The 20,954-nt window shown below is 33.2% G+C and overlaps 1 protein-coding gene across 1 annotated transcript in view; it reads left to right on the top strand.

The window, feature by feature from the left end:
• Positions 1–20,954, top strand: part of sd (TEA domain transcription factor 1 homolog scalloped) — a 96,761-nt gene that overhangs the window by 28,544 nt on the left and 47,263 nt on the right. The window contains exon 2 of the mRNA XM_088269992.1: positions 6,235–6,282. Coding sequence (XP_088126118.1) covers positions 6,235–6,282 — 48 coding nt within the window. The remainder of the gene's footprint in view (positions 1–6,234; positions 6,283–20,954) is intronic.

Below are 20,954 nucleotides of genomic sequence, written 5' to 3'. Positions count from 1 at the left end.
ATCATTTTCTTTTACGAAAATTTTATTCGATTGGTCGACTTCACGGAATACAAGGAATGATAGCATTATTAGGATTTTTTATTATTTTTATTTTTATTTCGGTAGATTGTCAATCTTGTTTTTCCACAGTCATCATTATAGACTCATGTTCGAAGCGTGGAGAAGTTCTCATAAAGAGGGAAGAGATTAGCCATTAAGTGTTCCCTCCTCGCCCATGAAACGGAACCCGCCCACGGCTCGTCCTATCCTCGACCTGCTCGCGTCACTCTTCTCCGTCTGTCGCCTGGCATCCGTCCCTCTCTTCCCTCGGCGCTTGTCGCAGTCGCCTCTCCGGGATATTCTGAGAAAATGTTATTCTCTCTTCTTCTATTTTGTGAATGAAGTGACGAGCGGCAGGTGCAGGTCGGGTGCAGGGCCGCACTGGACTCTTCGGCCGAAGGAAAGTGCAGAAAGTGCTGACTAATCCTCACTGCTAGCCCGACACTAAGTACCGACTGAGTCTTCGCTTGTCTCTTGTCACTGAATAGTAGATATATCGCTCACTCCTTTCAAGAACGTCATAAATCAAAAATCGTCAATTTTGAGTTGTGCATGTTTTCGGAATGCCCAGAAAATGTACTATATCCCAGCAAAAGAGGCAAATTTTTAACTTAATATATACCCGCTACAGGGCAGAAAGTGTTCTTTTTGCATTTTGAAGAAAAGGTATAGTTTAATTATTTTTTTTAATATACTCAATATTTTTCAAATGGAGAAAACCTTTAGGTTTTTCCTAAAATGATCTGGTGCACGGTGGAAAGTTCAATAAGTGGCTTGATATTATATTTTTAAACTTTAAAAACGTTCTCCTCAAGTTTTTTGAAAAATCAAGTTTTTTGATTTATGACTTTCTTGAAAGGAGTGAGCGATATGTCGACTGTAAACTCGTTATCGGTTACTGTTCATTAGAAAAGTTGCCTTTTTTAAATCCTAATTTAAGAATCAAACATTGACTGGCAGTCGCATATATATTTCCTTTTTTTTCCTGTGTCCATCGGTGATTTGATTATTTTATTGCTCATCTAACAGGTATATTATGCAAATCGAACTTACCGTCTAAAGCTATAAAAGCTGAAGACTGTTATACGACTGAATTAGTTTCTTGAAAGGCATATTTATCAAGTATTCTTACTAAACTTGTTTTCAGATGTGGATTCAAGTTTCATGCGCCATTTTCGGCCTATGTCCTATGTTCTAGTATAAATCTTATATTCACATATCCAATGTCGATAAATGAAAAAGCTAGCTTTCACGTTTTACTGAAAATAAGCAAATCTGACTATTTTGTTTTATTATTTTTGAAATCTCAGCATAGATGAAAAAGAGTATGGAAGTTTGGGCATTTACAGGGCTTACGACCGTCATAGACTGGTTTAAGTGGCAGGCGCTGTGGCATAGTCGGGTAGACGCTCGTCTGCGAAACTGGCGTTGTGGGTTCGATTCCCGCCAGTTGCAAAATTAATTCAAGAAATATTAATTTTCGATTGGTCTGGGTGTTTGTGTATTTTTCATATATACCTTCCCTTTCCTAATTATCCTACCTGCAGACAAGCCTCTAAAATAGAGGCTTTGCTGGTTATTCCTTTTAAAAATATAAAATAAAAAGTGATCACTTAACTCCTATGATTGGATTTAATCCAGATTTGTGAACGAGTATTTGGACACACTCAAAATGTTGTTCATATTTTTTTTTCAATGTCTGTTATGAAGAAGAATATGGAAGTCTGGGCATTTACGGACTTCCATATTCTTCTTCATCTTTGATGAGATGTTAAAAATAATATGAAAATAACTCCTGTAATTGGAGATAATCCAGATTTTGTGAACAAGTATTTGGACACACTCAAAATGTTGTAAAATATAATTTTATGGTATTGTGTGGTACTTTTGGATAGCTCGACAAGCCTGCAATTCATCCATTTGTTCAGAACCATCACGGTAATATTATGTATTCACCTACATTTTGAGGAAGTATACTGGTTTTTCATGTCCACGCAACCCGTTTAGCGTTTTATCCGTGTGCTGACCTTCAATCCTTTAATATATTTAATGCATATGTCGCTTGTAAATTTAAATTGGTATATTCTGATTATCATTTGTAATACACTTGGAAATAATGGATCATTTTCAGACGGGAGGAATATCTAATTAAACATTCTTAACCTTCAAAGAATTCTATTAGACGCTTTTTGTGTTAATAACAGCCGATAAATTCAACATTTTCTTTTGGAAAATTCGCTTTCGTAAAAACGTTGTTTTCCTAAGTTGGTAGTGATTGACGTCTCAGAAACTATGGACTTATTTTAATATTGGTGACATTGCTAACTTATTGGCGGCTCTATTTGTTGATGTCTGTGGTCCACCCTCCCACCCGTTCATATTATAACAGAAATGGTAGTGTAGCAGTAAACAAACAATCCACACTACTACTATTATAGCTCTATAAAGCCGATATATTTTGTGATATGCCGCATAACATCCCCGATGACGTAAAATTTGATGAGGTATAGCGGTGTCCGTTTTTCGTTTTATTCAAATATCTAAAGTCCAAACCTTAATATCTCCCTTACTTCTCTACAGATTTCATTAAGAATGTTACCGATAGTCTTTTGATTTTTCATATTAATTTATTAGCCGATAATAGCACATCATGAAATTGATCCATTGTAAAATAACAATAAATATATATTTATTTATTCCAGGGAGTCGGAATTGACGTTTTTTTGACGTTTACTTCATGCGATTTTACTGTCATCTAAAATTAATTTATATATACTATATTTTTTCTCAATGGACTATAAATACAGACAGTGTAATGGAAAAGTATCGATGGTTCGCTGTGATGATGTGGATGTGTAATAATAAAATATTGTAATACAAACATAACGAGAATTTGAATTACTCATAATTTTGTTATCAGTTATCGAGTTATTTTTGTAATTAACTTTCTTATCTGTAATGTAATTCTTTATCAAAATTTGTATATTTCCAATACTGTAAACCTTTAATCCTAAAATGAATTTCTCAATAAAAGTACAGCAAAAACCTACAATATTATTTATACCTCAACAGAGAAGAAGAAGATATTGAAATTAAAATAAGGAAGACTTTGTATTTACAGAGCTTATAATCTGTCATTGGGTGGTGATAAAACAAAATGATTAAGTGATCACTTTGTACACTATAAAATTCTCTATTCTGCCCATTTTTTAATATTTCCTTTCGGACATTTTACTATCGAAAAGGTATAAAATAACTATTATGGTCTATAAAAAGGATAGCTTTTGGTTCGAATACATTATCATTTCTAAGGCTTTTCATCCTTCATACTGCCAGTTTTCGTTATTTTTTTACAAAGTCATTATTTTTTATTAATAAGTGTTGAACCGCCTCAATTATGTTTATTCAATGATCTCGGCAAATTTGATGAAATCATCGTTTTGTACGAAGTATAACCATTTTTAATGTGTCCGCTATACGTGGTTTGTACGGATTATTTGTTAAAAATATATGAATAGTTAGAATGGGGTGACTATTATAATATACGATGTCGAAAATTGCATATATGTTCGAGTATATTCAATTAGACACGATTGTTTCACATTACACATACTAATTTCAGTGCTGTCATCTATCTGTTTAAATTTTATATCAAAATATTAGAGCCGAATTCTTTATGTGAGATACTTCTCGAATTATTTGAATTCACCTTAATTAAAGATGGTAAACTTCGTTTTTTTCCATGTCAACCTCAATAACTATCTAATGCTATCTAAAGTTACTGAGTTGATTACCCCTTTTTGTAAATATATTATTTAAATCACCTGCAATTTACTGATAAAATATAAAATAAATATCGCATTTCAGGATTTAACTATTTTCAATGAATGATATCAATTTGATTAGTGATAGCAATGTGGCTTGAACGGTAATAAAATGATTAGTAAATACTAATACATACGTGCATACTTCCAAACTTCCGTTTTATTATACTTGATACATTTTTGCAAATCGACGAATCTGCATTTTATGATATTTTCTCATACTATACTATCGTTTTTGTTAGAAGAAATATTATTTTCAAGAACATAATGCACTTTGTCCATATTTATTTACCTTGTGGATTTTGATCTTGAAAACTACGATGTATGTTTGTTTTTACAGCTCCATTTTTATGAAATAATATTTAAAAACAGTTTAAAATCATTATAAAAAATAATCGGTTCCCTCGCATTGTACGAATAACAGACCCTATTTTTTATTAGTAAAAACCTTAAATGATTATTCCTCAATTATTATATAGTCTACGCTGTAAAAAAACCCTACTTCACGACTACCGGTTTCGGAATAACCATTCCATTATCAGGTCAACTATAAAGATTGTAATGTTATTCAAATCGAATTTACCTTGCAAACAAATATAAAACCTATGGACAAGTCCGTCTCGTGCTTTCATAGGTTTAAATATTCCTATATTATTTTGTAAATTATCAATTGTTTAAGCAATGGTTAAAGTAATGGTTTTAAATGAAATCTATCGACGTTTTATGGGGAATATAACGGCACGTTGCGCTCGTACTGGCTGGCCACTCGTGTGCGAGTGTGTGCCTGCTGCGTGCGTGGTCCACTGGCACAGCATCCCGCAGGTAGCTGGTCCACTCACCGGGCATTCGAGACCGGTTGTAGTGCGAGTGTTAGTTAGGTACCTTCACCTACCTAATACTTAACTAACTGCGGTAGCGACTTTTCGCAACGCGCCGACTGATTGCCCGCCAATACTTAATAATATAATAAAATGGCCGGACAAAGCAAAGTTGCCGCGAGCCTCGTCTTTTTGCTCTCGTTCTATATTCAGTTTATCAGTCTGCTGAAACTTCAAGATTGCCTAATCTGCGCCAATATGAGGCGAATCTTGCATTAAAACAAGCTATCGCGAGAAATTTTGGTATACAGTATTGTGGATGTTACGAAGAACAATAAATATATTTACGCGGTACTTTGAATGTTTGTAGTATTCTTGTATCATAATTTTTAGCAATTTTTGAATTACCTAACGTCCAAGTGACTCTGAAATCTAGCTACGGCTTATGCAACACCGTTTATCATGTCCCCACTCAGGCTTCAACTTTAAAAGTTTCATAGCCTATGCCTACTTGTGAGTGGATTTACTCTTTATGTTTAAAGTTACTATAATTTCATGTAATTCATGAGTGAAAATTCTAGGCAAAAACACTCGCTATCTCGCTAGAGGCATGAGTTTATACATTTCAATGATTCTAAGTTAGCAGTGAAGTTACTTAGGTGTATGATTTAATTTTTAGCAATTCGATTTGATGAGAATTTATATAAATCTTTCCGAGGTGCACAAAAAACTTATTCCGCAGTCATTTTTTATATAATATTTTTACTGTTGGTCGTATTTTATATATTATTTTAAGAATATGTGGAAAATCGTCACGACAATCGGCACGCTAGGAATAATTCATTCATTGCAACATTTGCAAATTCATTATACAAAATAATACATCTAACGTGGTTTTTTTTATACATCCTCCGTGATTAACCTTTAAAATTATCTGTATAACAGAGTAGCACATCGTTTTCCGAGGAACACTTTCAGATTACAAATAAAGTAAGATTTTTTATCGTTATTATAATTAATTATCATGTTAGGTAAACAAAGTCTAACAAACAAATTATCTAAATGATTTTATATTCGGCATTTAATTTTCCTGACACTAAAAATATTTTAATAATCCTACCCCAATTTTTATTTACAACAATGTGTTTGTAATATTATTTTACGCGTCGGTATATTTTTCTTAATCTTTTATAAATATACCTACACTTGTGATTATGAAGTTTCTTATGAGTAACATTTAAAAAAAAAACATGTCATCCCGTCCGTGTATTTACAGATTCCCGCCAATATCCTCGGAGAATCCCAAGAACCGCGAATGGCATCGTAGAATATTATATTCGAATCTTTATCTAGATGAGCTAAGAACATCATGACTCAACTCGAGTTTCTTGGTTTTTTTCAAATTTGTTTTTAATATAAATATAGAACATAATCATACCTAGGTGAAATTAACATCGCGACTGTGAAACATGATCCAGTAAAATTTCCATACGTATCTAGTTAATTGTGTGTGAATTGCAATTAGTAATTGATGTTCTTATCTTTCGTTACAGATATCTCCGTGTCATCGCGGCTGCCTGCAGATCTTCAACCTGACACAGGTTTGTTCAAATATACAACCTATAAATCACAAAAAAATACTTAGGAAAAACGTCCCAAGTGCTTACTGCGTGTACCTATGCTAAAAATGGGGTTATCGTAGGTACGATGATGGTTCAAAGATCAGTGACGTAACAGGGTTACTTTTTTTTTCTCAAAAATAATTGTTAGCTTAACTTATATACAGTATAATTATATGCGTTATATTTGAGCGGTGACCGATACCGCGTGTACTTCTACTAAAAGTGGCATAAACGATGGTATGACGATGGTTCGAGAACCAGTGACATAACATGGTAACGTTCTTTTTTGAAACGGTTTTTCGTTGTTAAAATATTCGTCAGTAGGTAACTTATATAGAGTATGTATACTAATATGCGTTATAATTGAGCGGTGACCGATACCGCGTGTATGCTAGTTCGCAAAATGTCGTCAGTAGGTCGAAAAGCGATAGTCAGAGCGCCTCGGCGCTGCCGCCCCTCGCGGAGCGCGGCGCGGTAGCGGCAGCGTGCGCTGCACACCAGCCCGAGGTGAAGGAAAGGCTCCCCGGTCCCAGGCGGAGTAGGTACCCGAGTAGGTACCGGAGTCAGAGCCTGTTCGCCCGAGGCTGTGTGCTGCGTATCCGCGGTGTTGCCAGATTGCCAGACTGCTAGATCGCCAGATCAGCTCGCCCGAGCCGGCTCCCGCGGCCGCGCGCGACTGTAACAGTTCTACAGTTCGTCTCGCGAGTGAGTCAGCCTTATCTGGATTGAGCCCGCTCTTTTTTGTCGCGCGACCACTTACCGCCGTCGATGAGCAATCCTTGTACGTCACACCTACACACCCACACCGGCGAAAGGTAATGCGCACGCTCGCACACTAGCGAGCCGCGCGCGCGTTGCGAGTGATAGATAAACGTTTTGATCAAGATTTATTCTGTTTGTACAGTTTTGTTGTTTCTTTCAGCATCATCGGGACACAAGTATAGCGCGAACCATGCGTATATTGTTTTCTGCGCGAGAAAAATAACGTCATTAAATTACAAGTAATATGATTCATCTATTACAGTTTTTCTTTTTCTAATCCTTATCCGCACCCAGTGGTGCGTAAAGTACTGCATCGTATCGAAGCAGTGTTACATTAATCGTTAATTACATGAATCGATCAGTCTATCAGTCTTGCGCTTCAATTACCAGTCCACCTTGATATCAAATCAATATTAGTATGAAAAAACTGTATTATTTATTTTGACGCCCCTGGAAATCAACCTGAGACCTCCAGCACAGTAGCCAAACGCAACAAAATTTCAGTGCACACGATATTATAGAGGTTTTCACACATGTAATTGAATTAAGTACTAGGCAGGAATCGAGCCTATTATTTTACGACGCTTGTTTTGTAGTCAGGGGTGACTAAATTGGGCCACAACGCCTGTTATTCATATTCGCCATTTTAAGTATTAACATTTTAAGTACATAGAAGCATATTATTACGTTTAAATTTTTGGTTATCTTATGTGTAATATAATTAGTATTTAATACATTTAAAATACAGGAAGCCTACAATCTACCTGTCAATAACAAATTTCAAGCATTTAAATACAGTTTACAAAATTCTAAATTCATCATAATATGTTATTAGATTAAAACCAATATTTTTAGCTTTTCCACTTTATTTTTATTTGACCAGCGACCGGGTTTCGTCGTTACCGACATCATCACCAGTCTGGTGATGTCGGTAACGACGAAACCCGGTCGCTGGTCAAATAAAAATAAAGTGGAAAAGCTAAAAATATTGGTTTTAATCCAATAACATATTAAAAATGCAATTCCATCACGAAGTGTCAGTGGATAATATAAATCTATTAAATTCATCATAATTTACCTGCCCGTTTACCTTCTAGAAATTAATACCCTACTATGTTTTTTTTAAAGTCCGCCTAACTCTCGTTTAATGATTCGTCGCATAACATTAAGCTGTCAACTAACCAGCCTCCTTTAAACACTATTAACGGAGCCGATAAGGCTACCGTGAGTTGTCCCGTTAATTCCAGACTAACTCGGATTATCTATCCATTTAAGTTGCATGTCACCAAAAAAGAAGTCCGAAAAATTAGCAATGTTTGTAGCAACCACTGCGTAGAGTATAATATTATGTCGTAAAAAAATGCAGATTATCTTATATAAGTTTCAATGTTTGTGTATGTACTCGTATATCGCTCACTCCTTTCAAGAACGTCAGAAATCAAAAAACTTGATTTGTCAGGAGAACGTTTTTAAAGTTTAAAAATATAATACAATGTATTAAACATGAATATCAAGCCACTTATTGTACTTTTTACTGTGCAACAGATCTGTTTAGGTAAAACCTGAAGGTTTTTTCTTCATTTGAAAAATGTTTAATTTATTTTAAAAAATAATTCAACAATACCTTTTCTTCAAAATGCAAAAACAACACTTTCTGTCCTGTAGCGGGTAAATATTAAGTTTAAAATATACCGCTTTTGTAGGAATATAGTACATTTTCTAGGCATTCCGAAAACATGCTCAACTGAAAATTGACGATTTTTGATTTATGACGTTCTTGAAAGGAGTGAGCGATATATGTAAATGCAGAGTAACATATTTTTCTTTCGTTGTGTATACTTTGATTGAATTATTACTTTAAGAACCCGATGATAGACTGCTTCACTAGCAGTTTATCGGGTCTTTTTTGTTGTTGTCTATTTTTGTATTTTTTTTTTTTACATAATAAAGAAAAATAAAATTTTACAAATGTTACGACTCAAAGAAAACTCGCTCACGTTTATCTTATAAGTGCTTGGAATAAGTACGAAGCTCTGTGGGGTAATATCTATTTTCATTTTTATGATTTATCTTCCTTGAAATATCCTTTTAATAATTAATATTTTATTTATATATCAAGTATTTCATTTGAGCATACTCAATTTGTTTATTGTAGTAACGATGTTTTCATTCCATAGGATATTTCCAATTCGATGAAACAATTGGCACATACGTAAATGTTATAGAACATAATCCGCTTTTGATTACCTATGGGTGAAATGATCACCATCTCATTCAATAATATTATTGTTGTGAAAATTCTCTTAATTGTTCACAATAAGTGAGCAAACCTTGTGAACAGTGTGATTACTTGAAATATTATGTATTCGCGGGATAGTATCTTGTTGATGATACTTGTATCAGATATTGTACCTACTTCGGTTATGACGGTTCTCAAACACAAACAAGTCGGTTCACATCCGGGGCAGTAACTAATTTCGCAACTTCCGGTTTCCACCCTCCCCCACCCGCAAAGGTTTCCCGCCGAACCTGGCCTCCGGAAACCGGTTTGAAATCCAGAAAATTCATTTGGTCAGAATATTACACGAGCTTACGATACGTATTTTCGGTAGGTATTTTGATATTTAACGTAAATTAATTTATGCAGTATCATTATTGCCTCCTACATCTGCTCTACTACCTTTACTTACTTATTCATTCCCTGTTAATCGTACAGCCGGGAGTTTAAAGTATTTCTTGGTGGGGTTTTCAATAACATTCCTCCGCCAACCCCTGTTCATTTCAGTCTTTTAATTACCCAATTACGTACTGGATATAAATATATTATTATGGTATAACGAAAAGCGGGTGAATGTTTTAAATTCCTCTCCTTCTCAGTGGTATTTGCCGCGTTTGTTTTGGTGAATTTTCATTTACAGTCGAAATTCTATATTTGTGTTTTTAAATCCAAAAATCGTGACACAGGACCAAAATTGAAATACGTATTTTTAATATTAATGATACATACTTTCTAAATAAAATCACTTCTAGCAGGTAATACCATATACAGTCGGTGGTTACGCTGACACACTCTTGCTGGTAGTTTTTATTAAAGCATCCCTTTCTAACACGCTATGATTCAACGCGCAGTGAAGTAAAACGCGCAATCGTTCGTAGAATTGAGCACGTTTTTATGTCTAGTATATGTACTCGTACATACATATCTACGTTTACGTTAATTTTCCTGTGTTTTAGAAAACACAGATTATTCGAGATTGCTTATAGTGTCTCGCTTACTGTCGGTTTTCTGCACAACAGATCAAACACCGGACGTAAACGTTCACAATGCCGCACTGTTTACATTATAATAGTTCACCTTCGGTTCTGATGTTGAGACAATTAGCTCCGCTAGAATTGATCATCCGGCCTGTTTACACGAAGTGAAGCTGAGCCCGGTAGTAATGAACAGTTTCACGCGCTCGTGGCCGCGCGAGTGTGCAGGGCCCAATAAAAGAAATCAAAGCGGCTAATAAATCATCTCCGTCTCGCTTGGTCTCCTCGTCCGCCGATGTCGTGTGCACTGCATACAGTGCGGCGGTTACCTTTTCAGCATTCGATAATATTGCCTCTTTTTCCAGTAAAAAATGACGTGCAGGTAAATGGATCTCTCGTGTTCCGCTCTATTTTAAGGGATTCGCTTACGTGTGCGAAGTGTTAATAATTGGAATTATCGTGTTGCCTTGATTGCGACCACGTGTGCTGGATATCAGTGCTGTGGAGTGGAAGCGATATGAGTCGAATATATAAAAACACAATTTATCGAAAATGTTGTGTATCGTATCCACAGGTCAATCCTTTATATTTCGTAGTGATTATTAATTCGCCAAATTACGTAATTTAGAATATAAACGCTTACCTACATTTAATATTTGTTTGGATATTTCTTCCGAGGATTTTTTTATTGCTATTATTTACACTCACGCTTCTTGAGAATATATTTTTTAAATCACAAATTTTATTGATCGCTATCAAATAATATATATTCAGTTTCAAAAAAGTCTTTCAGAATTACTTTCAATATGCCTCGTTAGTGTGTTTAAAAACAATGTTTGAACAGGTGAAACTGAGTAATGTAGTATGTGTTGTATATGTTTAGGCATTCTTTGTATCCTCCTTGCATAATGTTTAATACCTCTGTTTATTATGTATTTTATTTATCATTCGTCAGAAAAAATATTGTTGACGTCATGTAAGGAATTTTACTCCCCGCTAAATTGTGGAAAATTAATAAATTGTATTATAAAATTATATTTATTACCTACCCTAGTTTCGTTTTTAGTTAATAATAGAAAACTATGTATTTAATTTTACTTTGTGATTCATCACAATTTTTTATGCTACACGTGTTTCGAGCTTCATTCTCTAACATTGTTTTGTGGATAATGCTAAAACAAGTACCGAAAAATGTGGCGCACATAATATTATTAACAATGTCAAATTTAAATATGATGCGATTAAAACCTACCATACTTCAACCACCTAATCAGCTAATGAAAAAGACTTGTTTTTTTTTTAATGGAAAAATGCTTCCTTTTCTGGAGGATATTGTCCTGAAAGAAGAAAAATACATATTTTATTTCAAATAATGCAATATATTTATATACATATCACTACTAAAATTCGTCCTCTACTTTAAGTTTAAGAAGACACCAATTTTCAGTATTTTTAAGGTGTCTACAAAAAAACTGGTTTGATTCCAGATATATTTTTTGCCTTCTGGTTTTGTTACCATGAGTAATATGGTAGTATCAGTCTCACTATTAGTATCCTGTTGCATTTTATAGGAGCTAGAGTATGCTTGAGTTCCTTCTTATTGTACAGTTATACGAGTACCATATGTATAGAATATAAATAAATTAATCATCAGTATACTCGTATAAAGTAAGTGTGTAATCGATAAATAAGTGTAGAAATGATAATAGTTAGTTTAAAAGAAAACGAGTTAAAATTATCTACCAAAGAGTTGGTGCTACAAAATACAGCTTCATCCGTTCCGTGTCGAATCATATGGGTACATTAGCGACCGATTTTCCGGTTTTTCGGGTGAAAAGCGTGCCGACAATATCGGAAATTAGCGATTCGTTTCATGTCACTTCCAAGAAAGTGACAATTGTTAATTAATTATTGAACTCAATGCAAGTATCAGATTGATTCTCAGATTATCCCGAATTCTGTTCCAGCCTCACTAAGCATGATCGCGGTTATTTATTGAATTCGTCGTACACGTTGACCTTTAAATTGAAAGCCGTAAAAAAGCTATCTCGAAATCAATCTATGAATTTCAGTCCTCGCATATTTACCTTCGAAATTCCTTTCTCGAATCGGTAACAGCCGAACTCCTAGCCTTGTGTTTATCACGAATGATGATCAAGAATCCAAATCCGACGGCCGATACGTCGTAGCCTAAACGTCCATAGGTGAGTGGAAGCGCCGTGTTGCGGAGCTCACTAGATACAGATCTATATTGCTGTGGATGTTTCCAGAAATGACAGCACATAATGGTGAACGTAAATTATTCGCTTTTTCATTTGCCGCGGTTACTTTTTTGTCAAAGACAAAGAGCGGCTTACTACGAAACAGGAACGTATTTGGGTTACTTGAATTCATTGTCGATTTCAATTTTAACCAGACTCATACCTACATAAATCGTTTTTTTTTTCTTTGTGCATATTTATATTTCAACTTGGCTTTTTTGTTGCTTTATTTGGTTTGTGAACACCGATATTAATTTATCGCATAAGCGTAAGTAGGTAATATAGTAGAATGTATTTCACGGTGCGAAATAAATTAAAATCTGATAAATTCAGTTCGTTCCACTATTACAACTCCAATGTAAAGTGATTTCTAATCAAGGTTATTCTGCCCCGTAACAATGTTTAGCTTTGGCGAATGAAATGTTTGTCACTTAGTATCCGTCGCTTTCTGCTGGGTTTATTTAGTTTAGATTGAAATTCTAGAGATTGTTCACTGTTTAGAAATATATTGTCTCTGCGCTGTAGGCAATAAATAATTATTATCGTTTTCCTATATCATTCCAGGGTTTAAATTGTACGAAATTACTTAAACCAATCCGTGTCATAATCATTATTGGAATTACTTTGTGATTTTCCATTTTAGGACTTGTTAAATTGCGGTCAGAATTTCCTTTATACTTGTTTTAAACCTAGTCGTTGTATAAGTTGTAGAATTCATGTCCGTAAATCAGTTCTTAATTATATTTATAGAACCAGAGTCATGGTTTGCATTTTAAATGATTCATATATTTAAATTTATTTTTTAACTACTATTTTTTTTTGAAATCTTAAATTGATATCGACCGGTTTAGAAGTACGAACTAATTTATCAATAGTTTTTATTTACTTTTTAAAGTAAACATCGTTGATTTAGGTATGATTAAGAGCGCGTTACATTTATGAAAATATCAAATTATTTTTAAAATATACCGAAACAGGAATTGCCTAATAATTTTTAACATTTTAAGCGTGTCCAAATACTTGTTCATAAAATCTGGAATATCTCCGATTATAGGAGTTATTTTCATATTACTTTTTGACACCTCATCAAAAATGAAATGTCAAAAAGATTGAGAAGAATATGGAAGTCTAGGCATATACGGGGCTGACGACCGGCTGGTTTAAATGATCACTTTACACACGTGTAACATTCACCAATTCTACCCATTGTTGACAACCACACTACTCAAATTTGAGTAGTGTGGTTGTCAATAATGGGTAGAATTGGTGAATGTTACACGTGTGTAAAGTGATCACTTAAACCAGCCTATGACGGTCGTCAGCCCCGTAAATGATCAGACTTCCATATTCTTCTTCATCTTTGATGAGATGTCAAATTTTTTTTTTTAACTTAATAAGATTTAATGTTACCCTGAAACGACAACTTAAGCATTTGGCCCGTATGATGCTTCATCACTTACCTTGGATGTAATCTTGAAATTAACCATTTTTTTAAATTCAATAATAGTAATCTTCTGTTTCAATTATATGATTTAAACGGAAAATAAGTATTTCTAATATTTTCGGTATTTTTTCCTTTAAATAATAAGTTTTACTTTCTTATATAATAATAATAATAATAAATTTATATTTGGTTATATAATTGTTTAATTAAAAAAAAATACATTCTTAAAGAAGAAGTTGTTTGTGCAAAAACGTGATACTTCTTTATATATATTTTTTACATTATATGCACTATCCACGCTTATTTTAACGAGCCTATTTTATAAAATTAACAATAAATGAAGTAAAAAAACCACATACATTTTCCAACTTGATAAATATTTATACGGTAGATTACAACCCTGTAGGGGCTAAAAGAGCTGTCACAACCCCGAATCGAATTCCCCTCTCTACGTTTGTGGGATCCGAGTCAAACTCTTTTCATTTGGTTCATACATCACTTTGAGTTGTTCACTCGATACCAGTCGTGGGCCGAATCGGAAACAGTTACCGTCAAAAGATGGAGCCTTTTACGCAATGTTGGCTTTGTGACTGTCGGTTTGACGTGATTGGTCAGTAGCTGTTTGATTGAGGTTATTTTTTTTTGTTAACTCTACCAATATTTTTATTTTCCGTTGTTTTATTTTTCTGAGTAAAGCACCAGTACATACTAATAAAAAGTAACTGAATCAACTATCCATTATTACATTCTGAGGTTCATTAAAATATGTATTTAATCGAATTTAAAGCTAACGTTTTGTTAAGGATATTTGAATCGACCGTCTTAATTGAAAAGGTCGCTAAACTATTATTATTATTTGAACCAATTAATTTTTCGACTTGTAAATAAATTAAATCATTAATTACTTCAATATTAATATTATTAATTAAATCGGACGCTGGATTATTCACCCTACGGATGAGATGTCATTTTTTAAAAGGTTTTCAACTTGGTATGAAACATGTATCATTCTTCCCTTTTTAATTGAATTGACTAATTAATATCATATTTACCTAATTAATAAAATTTGTGAACGTTACACAAGTGTATAAAGTGATCGCTTAAGCCAGACAAATGCCAGGTCGTAAGCCCTGGGATGCTCAGACTTTCATCATCTTTCATAAAAAGGGAATAATGATAGATGTTTCATATAAAGTTGAGACACCTTTAAAAATTATTTGTGTCATCTGAACTTTGAAATGTGTCCTTAATTATGATTAATATTCGTTATTATTATAATTTTGATGATTTTTTTTGTCATAATATTTTTCAAATGATGTGTGTTAATAGAACATGATTGTTAAAATATAAAATCTGATCTACCGGCTTCCGAGATCTCGAGCCTCTTCTCCGCCTTTCTCGGTCCGCCGCCTTTCCCCTTTCCTCCGGTAAACCTGTTTTTAGTCCTTTGTTAATTTGCTACAGGTGCCGGTTTGGTCCAGGACCTGCCGGCAGAATGATTAGTCTCGAACTATAAGCCTAACCGATGAATGTAAAATTATATAATATTCAATGGCCAAAGGAGGTTATTTATTATCATTTAGTATATATGACGATAATATGTTAAAATTATTATATTAATTTGCCTACACGTGTCAATGGGGTTATTTTGATGGATATAATTATACCTTTAATTATTATTTTGTACAAAGTTTATGTATTTCATATGGTAATTGAACTTTTTTGGTATAAATTTCTTCACCTTGTCACTGATTTAATTAACAAATATATTAGTTTGATAATCAAATTTAAAGTCGACTTATTTACTGTCCTATTCCTTCTACTGCTTTATCTGCACACCTGCCTTCTAGGATTCAATTCGCATTTCGAATGGCATTGGCATTGAGCTTTCAAACGTATCATGTTTTTTTAATGAAATTTATGTAATTTCATATAAATCTATAAAGTGTTTTACGTAATATTACGTAAAACACTTTATAGATTTATATGAAATTACATAAATTTTAATAGTTTTCTTAGATATATTTGAAAACATTAATTTATTGAAGTTTTATACGAAACGTTCATTTTTTTAAATCTTTTTTCAAGTATGGAATACAACGATTATTTTTACGTGCAACTCATTCGGTTTTGAGGGGCTAAAACGCTATATTAATAATATTGGCAAATTATTATATATTTCATAGCCTATCCTTCATATTTGAGAATATCGTCTCGTGTTTTGGACCCGAAATAGTTGCAGAGGTATTTTTTCGAATCATTTTTTACCCTTGCTTGTTATAATAATTGGACTTTACAAAAAAAAAAAAATCAAATGTAATATTGTAATATATATATATATATATATATATATATATATATATATATATATATATATATATATATATATATATATATATATATATATATATATATATATATATATATATATATATATATATATATATATATATATATATATATATATATATTTATTATTATTTTTTTTTTCATGTTATAATATTCATGAACTTGGCTTACTGCAGCTTCGTTAAAAATAACCTGTACGTGGTAGGTATATAAATTATGTTGTGGGCTCTAATAAATTATAAGCCAATTTCCCGCGAACCGCGAGTGCTATAAATTTTATTTTTATTGACTAGAAGATCTCAAATGATTCTGTATAACTTTTGGACTGTGTATATCTTTCAATTTCCCAATTACACATAATACGCCCACAGCGTTCGGAGTATCGCGTCGATCTCGCACATCTAAAAAATCGGAAAGTCGCGTTCGCCGAATCCCACGCGAATGTCAACACAATTAGGCTGCGTCTAGTTTTCTAACGAAAATCGGCAACGAGAAGCTCTTCGAGGAATTCCCATCCAGCTCAATTATGTCTATGTGACCGCCGAATTGGCAAAACGGACCAGTTTTTTTGCCCACCAGGAATTCCAAATACGCGGGAAGGAGCTTTTACAGCTATGTTCATTATAGTACCGTTCTAGGAAAGCTTTACGATGCTCGGAGTGAAAGTAAAATGGAGCACGAGCTTTGTCCGCATAACCGCCCCTTGCTTTTTGGTGACATGTTGTAAAGCAAGTCATGACGTTTTAATATATTTATTCAGCCTGTCCTGTATTGTCACGGGGGTCATATTGTACAATATAAGAAACTTTTTAGAATAATACGTGACTAGTAACATTTTTCATTTAGACGTATTTTAACATTCAAAATGTTTTAAATGATTTATTATATTTATAACATGCTGTGCTAATTCCTTGATTTTTTGAAAAGGTGGCGTTTAGTTGTGTATTATTTATTATTACCACTATAGCATTAATTTGCTGGTGGCGGTGCATGTGCAAGGATGTGTCACCACGCCCCTTTTTGATGAATGGCGTGGTGCAATTTATTGCACTATTCGGGTTGGCGTGTATTTCCTAATGAAGCCCAGATATACAAAAGTTTTCGATGGAATATTATATTTTTGTGTTATTTGTCTTTTAGTCGGCAAAACTATGCATTAAAATTTTTTCATAGAAATCTCTTTAAATGATGAATCTCAAATGAAAAAAAAATGAACTCTATGTTTCCATTTTTTTGTTATTATTATTATTTTTATTTAAAATAAAATAAAAACTGTAAAGGTATTTCCAAAGTTTTAAATAAAAACAAACAAAAATGTAATAGGCAAATTATCACAAACCAATACTTATCGTCCGAAATTTGCCATTTTACCATTTTAAATTTCCGCTCTAACGATATGCTTGAGGTCAATATCCAAAATTAAAAGCTTTTGTTCTAACATAAAACACATTTTTTTAAATTTAAGTACCGCTCATTGAAGCACCAGCGCTTTTCTATTGATGCTTTTAGAGAAGCTTTTGAAATCGGACACTCTAGCTGTAACAGGTACCTCTTGTAGATAACGATAATAATGTCTGGCAAGCATCATGACAAAGCCCGGAGTTGAATGAACACGCTCTGCCGCCATGCGCCACTATCTGTGTGAGTACATGGCCAAATATTATCTCATTCAATTGTCCTGACAGCCTTACTTTTATGCATTTCCTGTCCGAGGCGCCATATAGACTTACCTGAAACTGCACGAGTAATGTAACAGGTATAACGGAATACAATCTATTAAACCTTTCACATTAGCTTACGGCTAATATTATAAATGTATGCAGTACTATTGCTTTATGTGCAGTGTATGTATTTGACTCTTTCTGTGGTTTCTTTTGCTGTAAAGTACAAACAATGTCGATTTGTATTTTTTCGTCATTTCACGATTAGGTTAAACTAGTTTCAATTTTATTGTTATTTATTTTATCAGACACTGCATTATTCACCCTACGGAAGATATTCCAATATGATGTTTTAACTTGATATGAAACATATTTCCTACTTTTTATACGAAAGAAGATGCAAGTCTGAGCGTCCCAGGGCTTACGACCTGGCATTAGGCTGGCTCAAGCGATCACTTTATACACTTCTGAAACGTTTACCATTCTGCCCATAATTGAACATCCATATTGCCAGCCAAATGCCAGATCGTAAGACCTGGGATTCTCAGACTTTTCAAAAGATGTTTCATATCAAGTGGAGACACCTATAATATAAACTATTTCCTTGCATTGTACCTTACAGAAGGTATAATGAAAGTCAAGTTATCTCTCCAGGAAATATTATTGTGATCATATTGAAATAGCGTAATCTTTAATAATCACGTAGGTGTATTATTATTTTGGAATTGGTAAAATAATTCCGCGTTGACATTATTCCTGTTCGCTTTGCAACTGGGAGAGAGAGAAATGATCTGGCCATGAGCCAGATTAGCAAAAACATGATTTATCCGTTTTAAAAATACATATGTTAGTTGAATAAATAGTAATTTTTTATTTACAAAATATAGGTACCTGTTTAACACTACTAAATTGTTATAATTTATATGTGAATGTAACTAACCCTCTAACTACTGAGTTATTTACATTGCTAATAATGTTCTTTAATAATAGAGTATCTGTAATTTACATCAATTTAATTGATTTTTGTCATTTGAAATGAAAAAATTAAATATATCTTCTATTTCTCAACTTAAAATTTCTTTTGAGGTCTTATCTTTATTTGTACATTTGCCGTGTAAATATATTATTTGGTTACTTATTTTTAAAACGATGTGTTTCCGAGTTAATAAATAAACAGTAATAGTGCCACGATGCAGTGAATTAAAAATTCTCTTGTATACATCTACATTGTTTTGTACATCCACTTTATGGATAGCCAATGAATAGGTATATCTTTTACTTAAATATCACAATGCATGAAATCAAAATGTTAGCTCCGTTTACCTCAATCCTCCCACGTGTGGCAGATCAGGACCAGGAAGGTTGTAATATCCCGTAGGCTGAAGGCGGTGTTGCCGTTAACTGAGCTTTTAAGTTCAATGTAAAATCTTTTCTGAAATCTGTCGAAATTTTCGCCTTTATGACAATCGCAATAATTATTTTTGTACAATAAATTGTGGAGTTCCTCACCAAAAACTAACATGTTCAATATTGCACAAAAAATCCTTTAAATGCAAATCTGTTCTGTTTACTGTATTCTATCGAAATCTTAATTAAAGTTACGACAAAACGTGACCAATCCTGTGTTAAACCAATATGAAATCATTAAATCGCACCAAAACGTGTTGTTTTACAAGCTAGAATTTCTGATTATTATTTTTTTCCGTTTATAATGGAAATGTAAACGTTTTGGTGAGGACCTTCACAATTGTCAATCATTTAAAGCTCATCACAATTTTATATCTGCAACTTAGATACAAGCAATCTTTTGCATTTCCTTATTTATGTTTTTACTGATTGCGATCATCAGTAATTTAATCTTTTAATCATATAATAATGCATCGCGTTAAAACATATACTGATGCGTACATAATTTATTTTTTAAATATCTAACTTATACATGCATAGAAAGTAAATTTTTGTAGAGATTTGGTATGTTTCTTTATTTGTTAGAAAAAAATTGCCTATTTCAAGGTCCACGATAATGCGACAGAAAGGTAAATTCGAGATAGGGGTGGAAGTTAATGCGTGAAAGTGTCCGAAGATCGGTCTTAAGTTGAAATTATTAAAGAAAACTTGTTTTTTTGCCACTTGAGTTTATTTAAGACAACTAGTTTCGGAAGCTAGGCTTCCATCTTCAGGTCTAAATGTAAATGTAGTTTACACTTAGACCTGAAGATGGAAGCTTAGTTTCCAAAATTAGTTGTCTTAAATAGACTCAAGTGGTTAAAAAACAAGTGTTTTCTTTAAAATTTCAACATGTCTTACCACAAAGTAAATGCCTAAATAATACATAAACTACAGTCTTAAGTTAATTTTATACATTTATCAACACTCGGGTGTGTTATAAATTATTGTATCGAGCATGGGCGAAAATATCTGTACGGTAAATTTATTGCAAAAGTTTACAAATGAAATTGTGTGTTAAGAAAATATGTAATTAATTACCACGGTTACTTTATGGAGCCTGTTGGGAAAATCGCAATTGCATTATTCACACTCCCTATTTCGTTACTCGGCGCCGCGAACACAATACCGTGACAACCATTTTTCATGAATCGAATACTGAATTTCATCGCTTTCTTTGGATTCCGTCTTTTATTTCGTACAATTTGAATTGTATTGGATGCTATCGATCTAACCCGTGTTGAATGTATGTGTGCTCGCGGTGAATGGGAGAGAAGACACGTAAATAAAATAAATATTAAATCCTTTAATTTAATTCAGGGTTTTGCCACATATAAAAACTACTTTTGAAACTTCAACATTAACTTTTCAATTATCTTCGTTCATGATTGTTGGCTTTATATGTGAGAAAAAGCATATTATGAAATTAAAAATACTATCATGTAATTTTTGTGATTTGAATAAATGCTAGATTGC

Source organism: Brachycentrus maculatus, unplaced genomic scaffold (genome assembly GCF_059751285.1).
Source record: "Brachycentrus maculatus isolate JH-2025_06_01 unplaced genomic scaffold, ASM5975128v1 h1tg000370l, whole genome shotgun sequence".
Taxonomy (NCBI): Eukaryota; Metazoa; Arthropoda; class Insecta; order Trichoptera; family Brachycentridae; genus Brachycentrus; species Brachycentrus maculatus.
The sequence above is the reverse complement of the archived record's forward strand: the minus strand, read 5'-3'. Positions and strand labels throughout refer to the sequence as shown.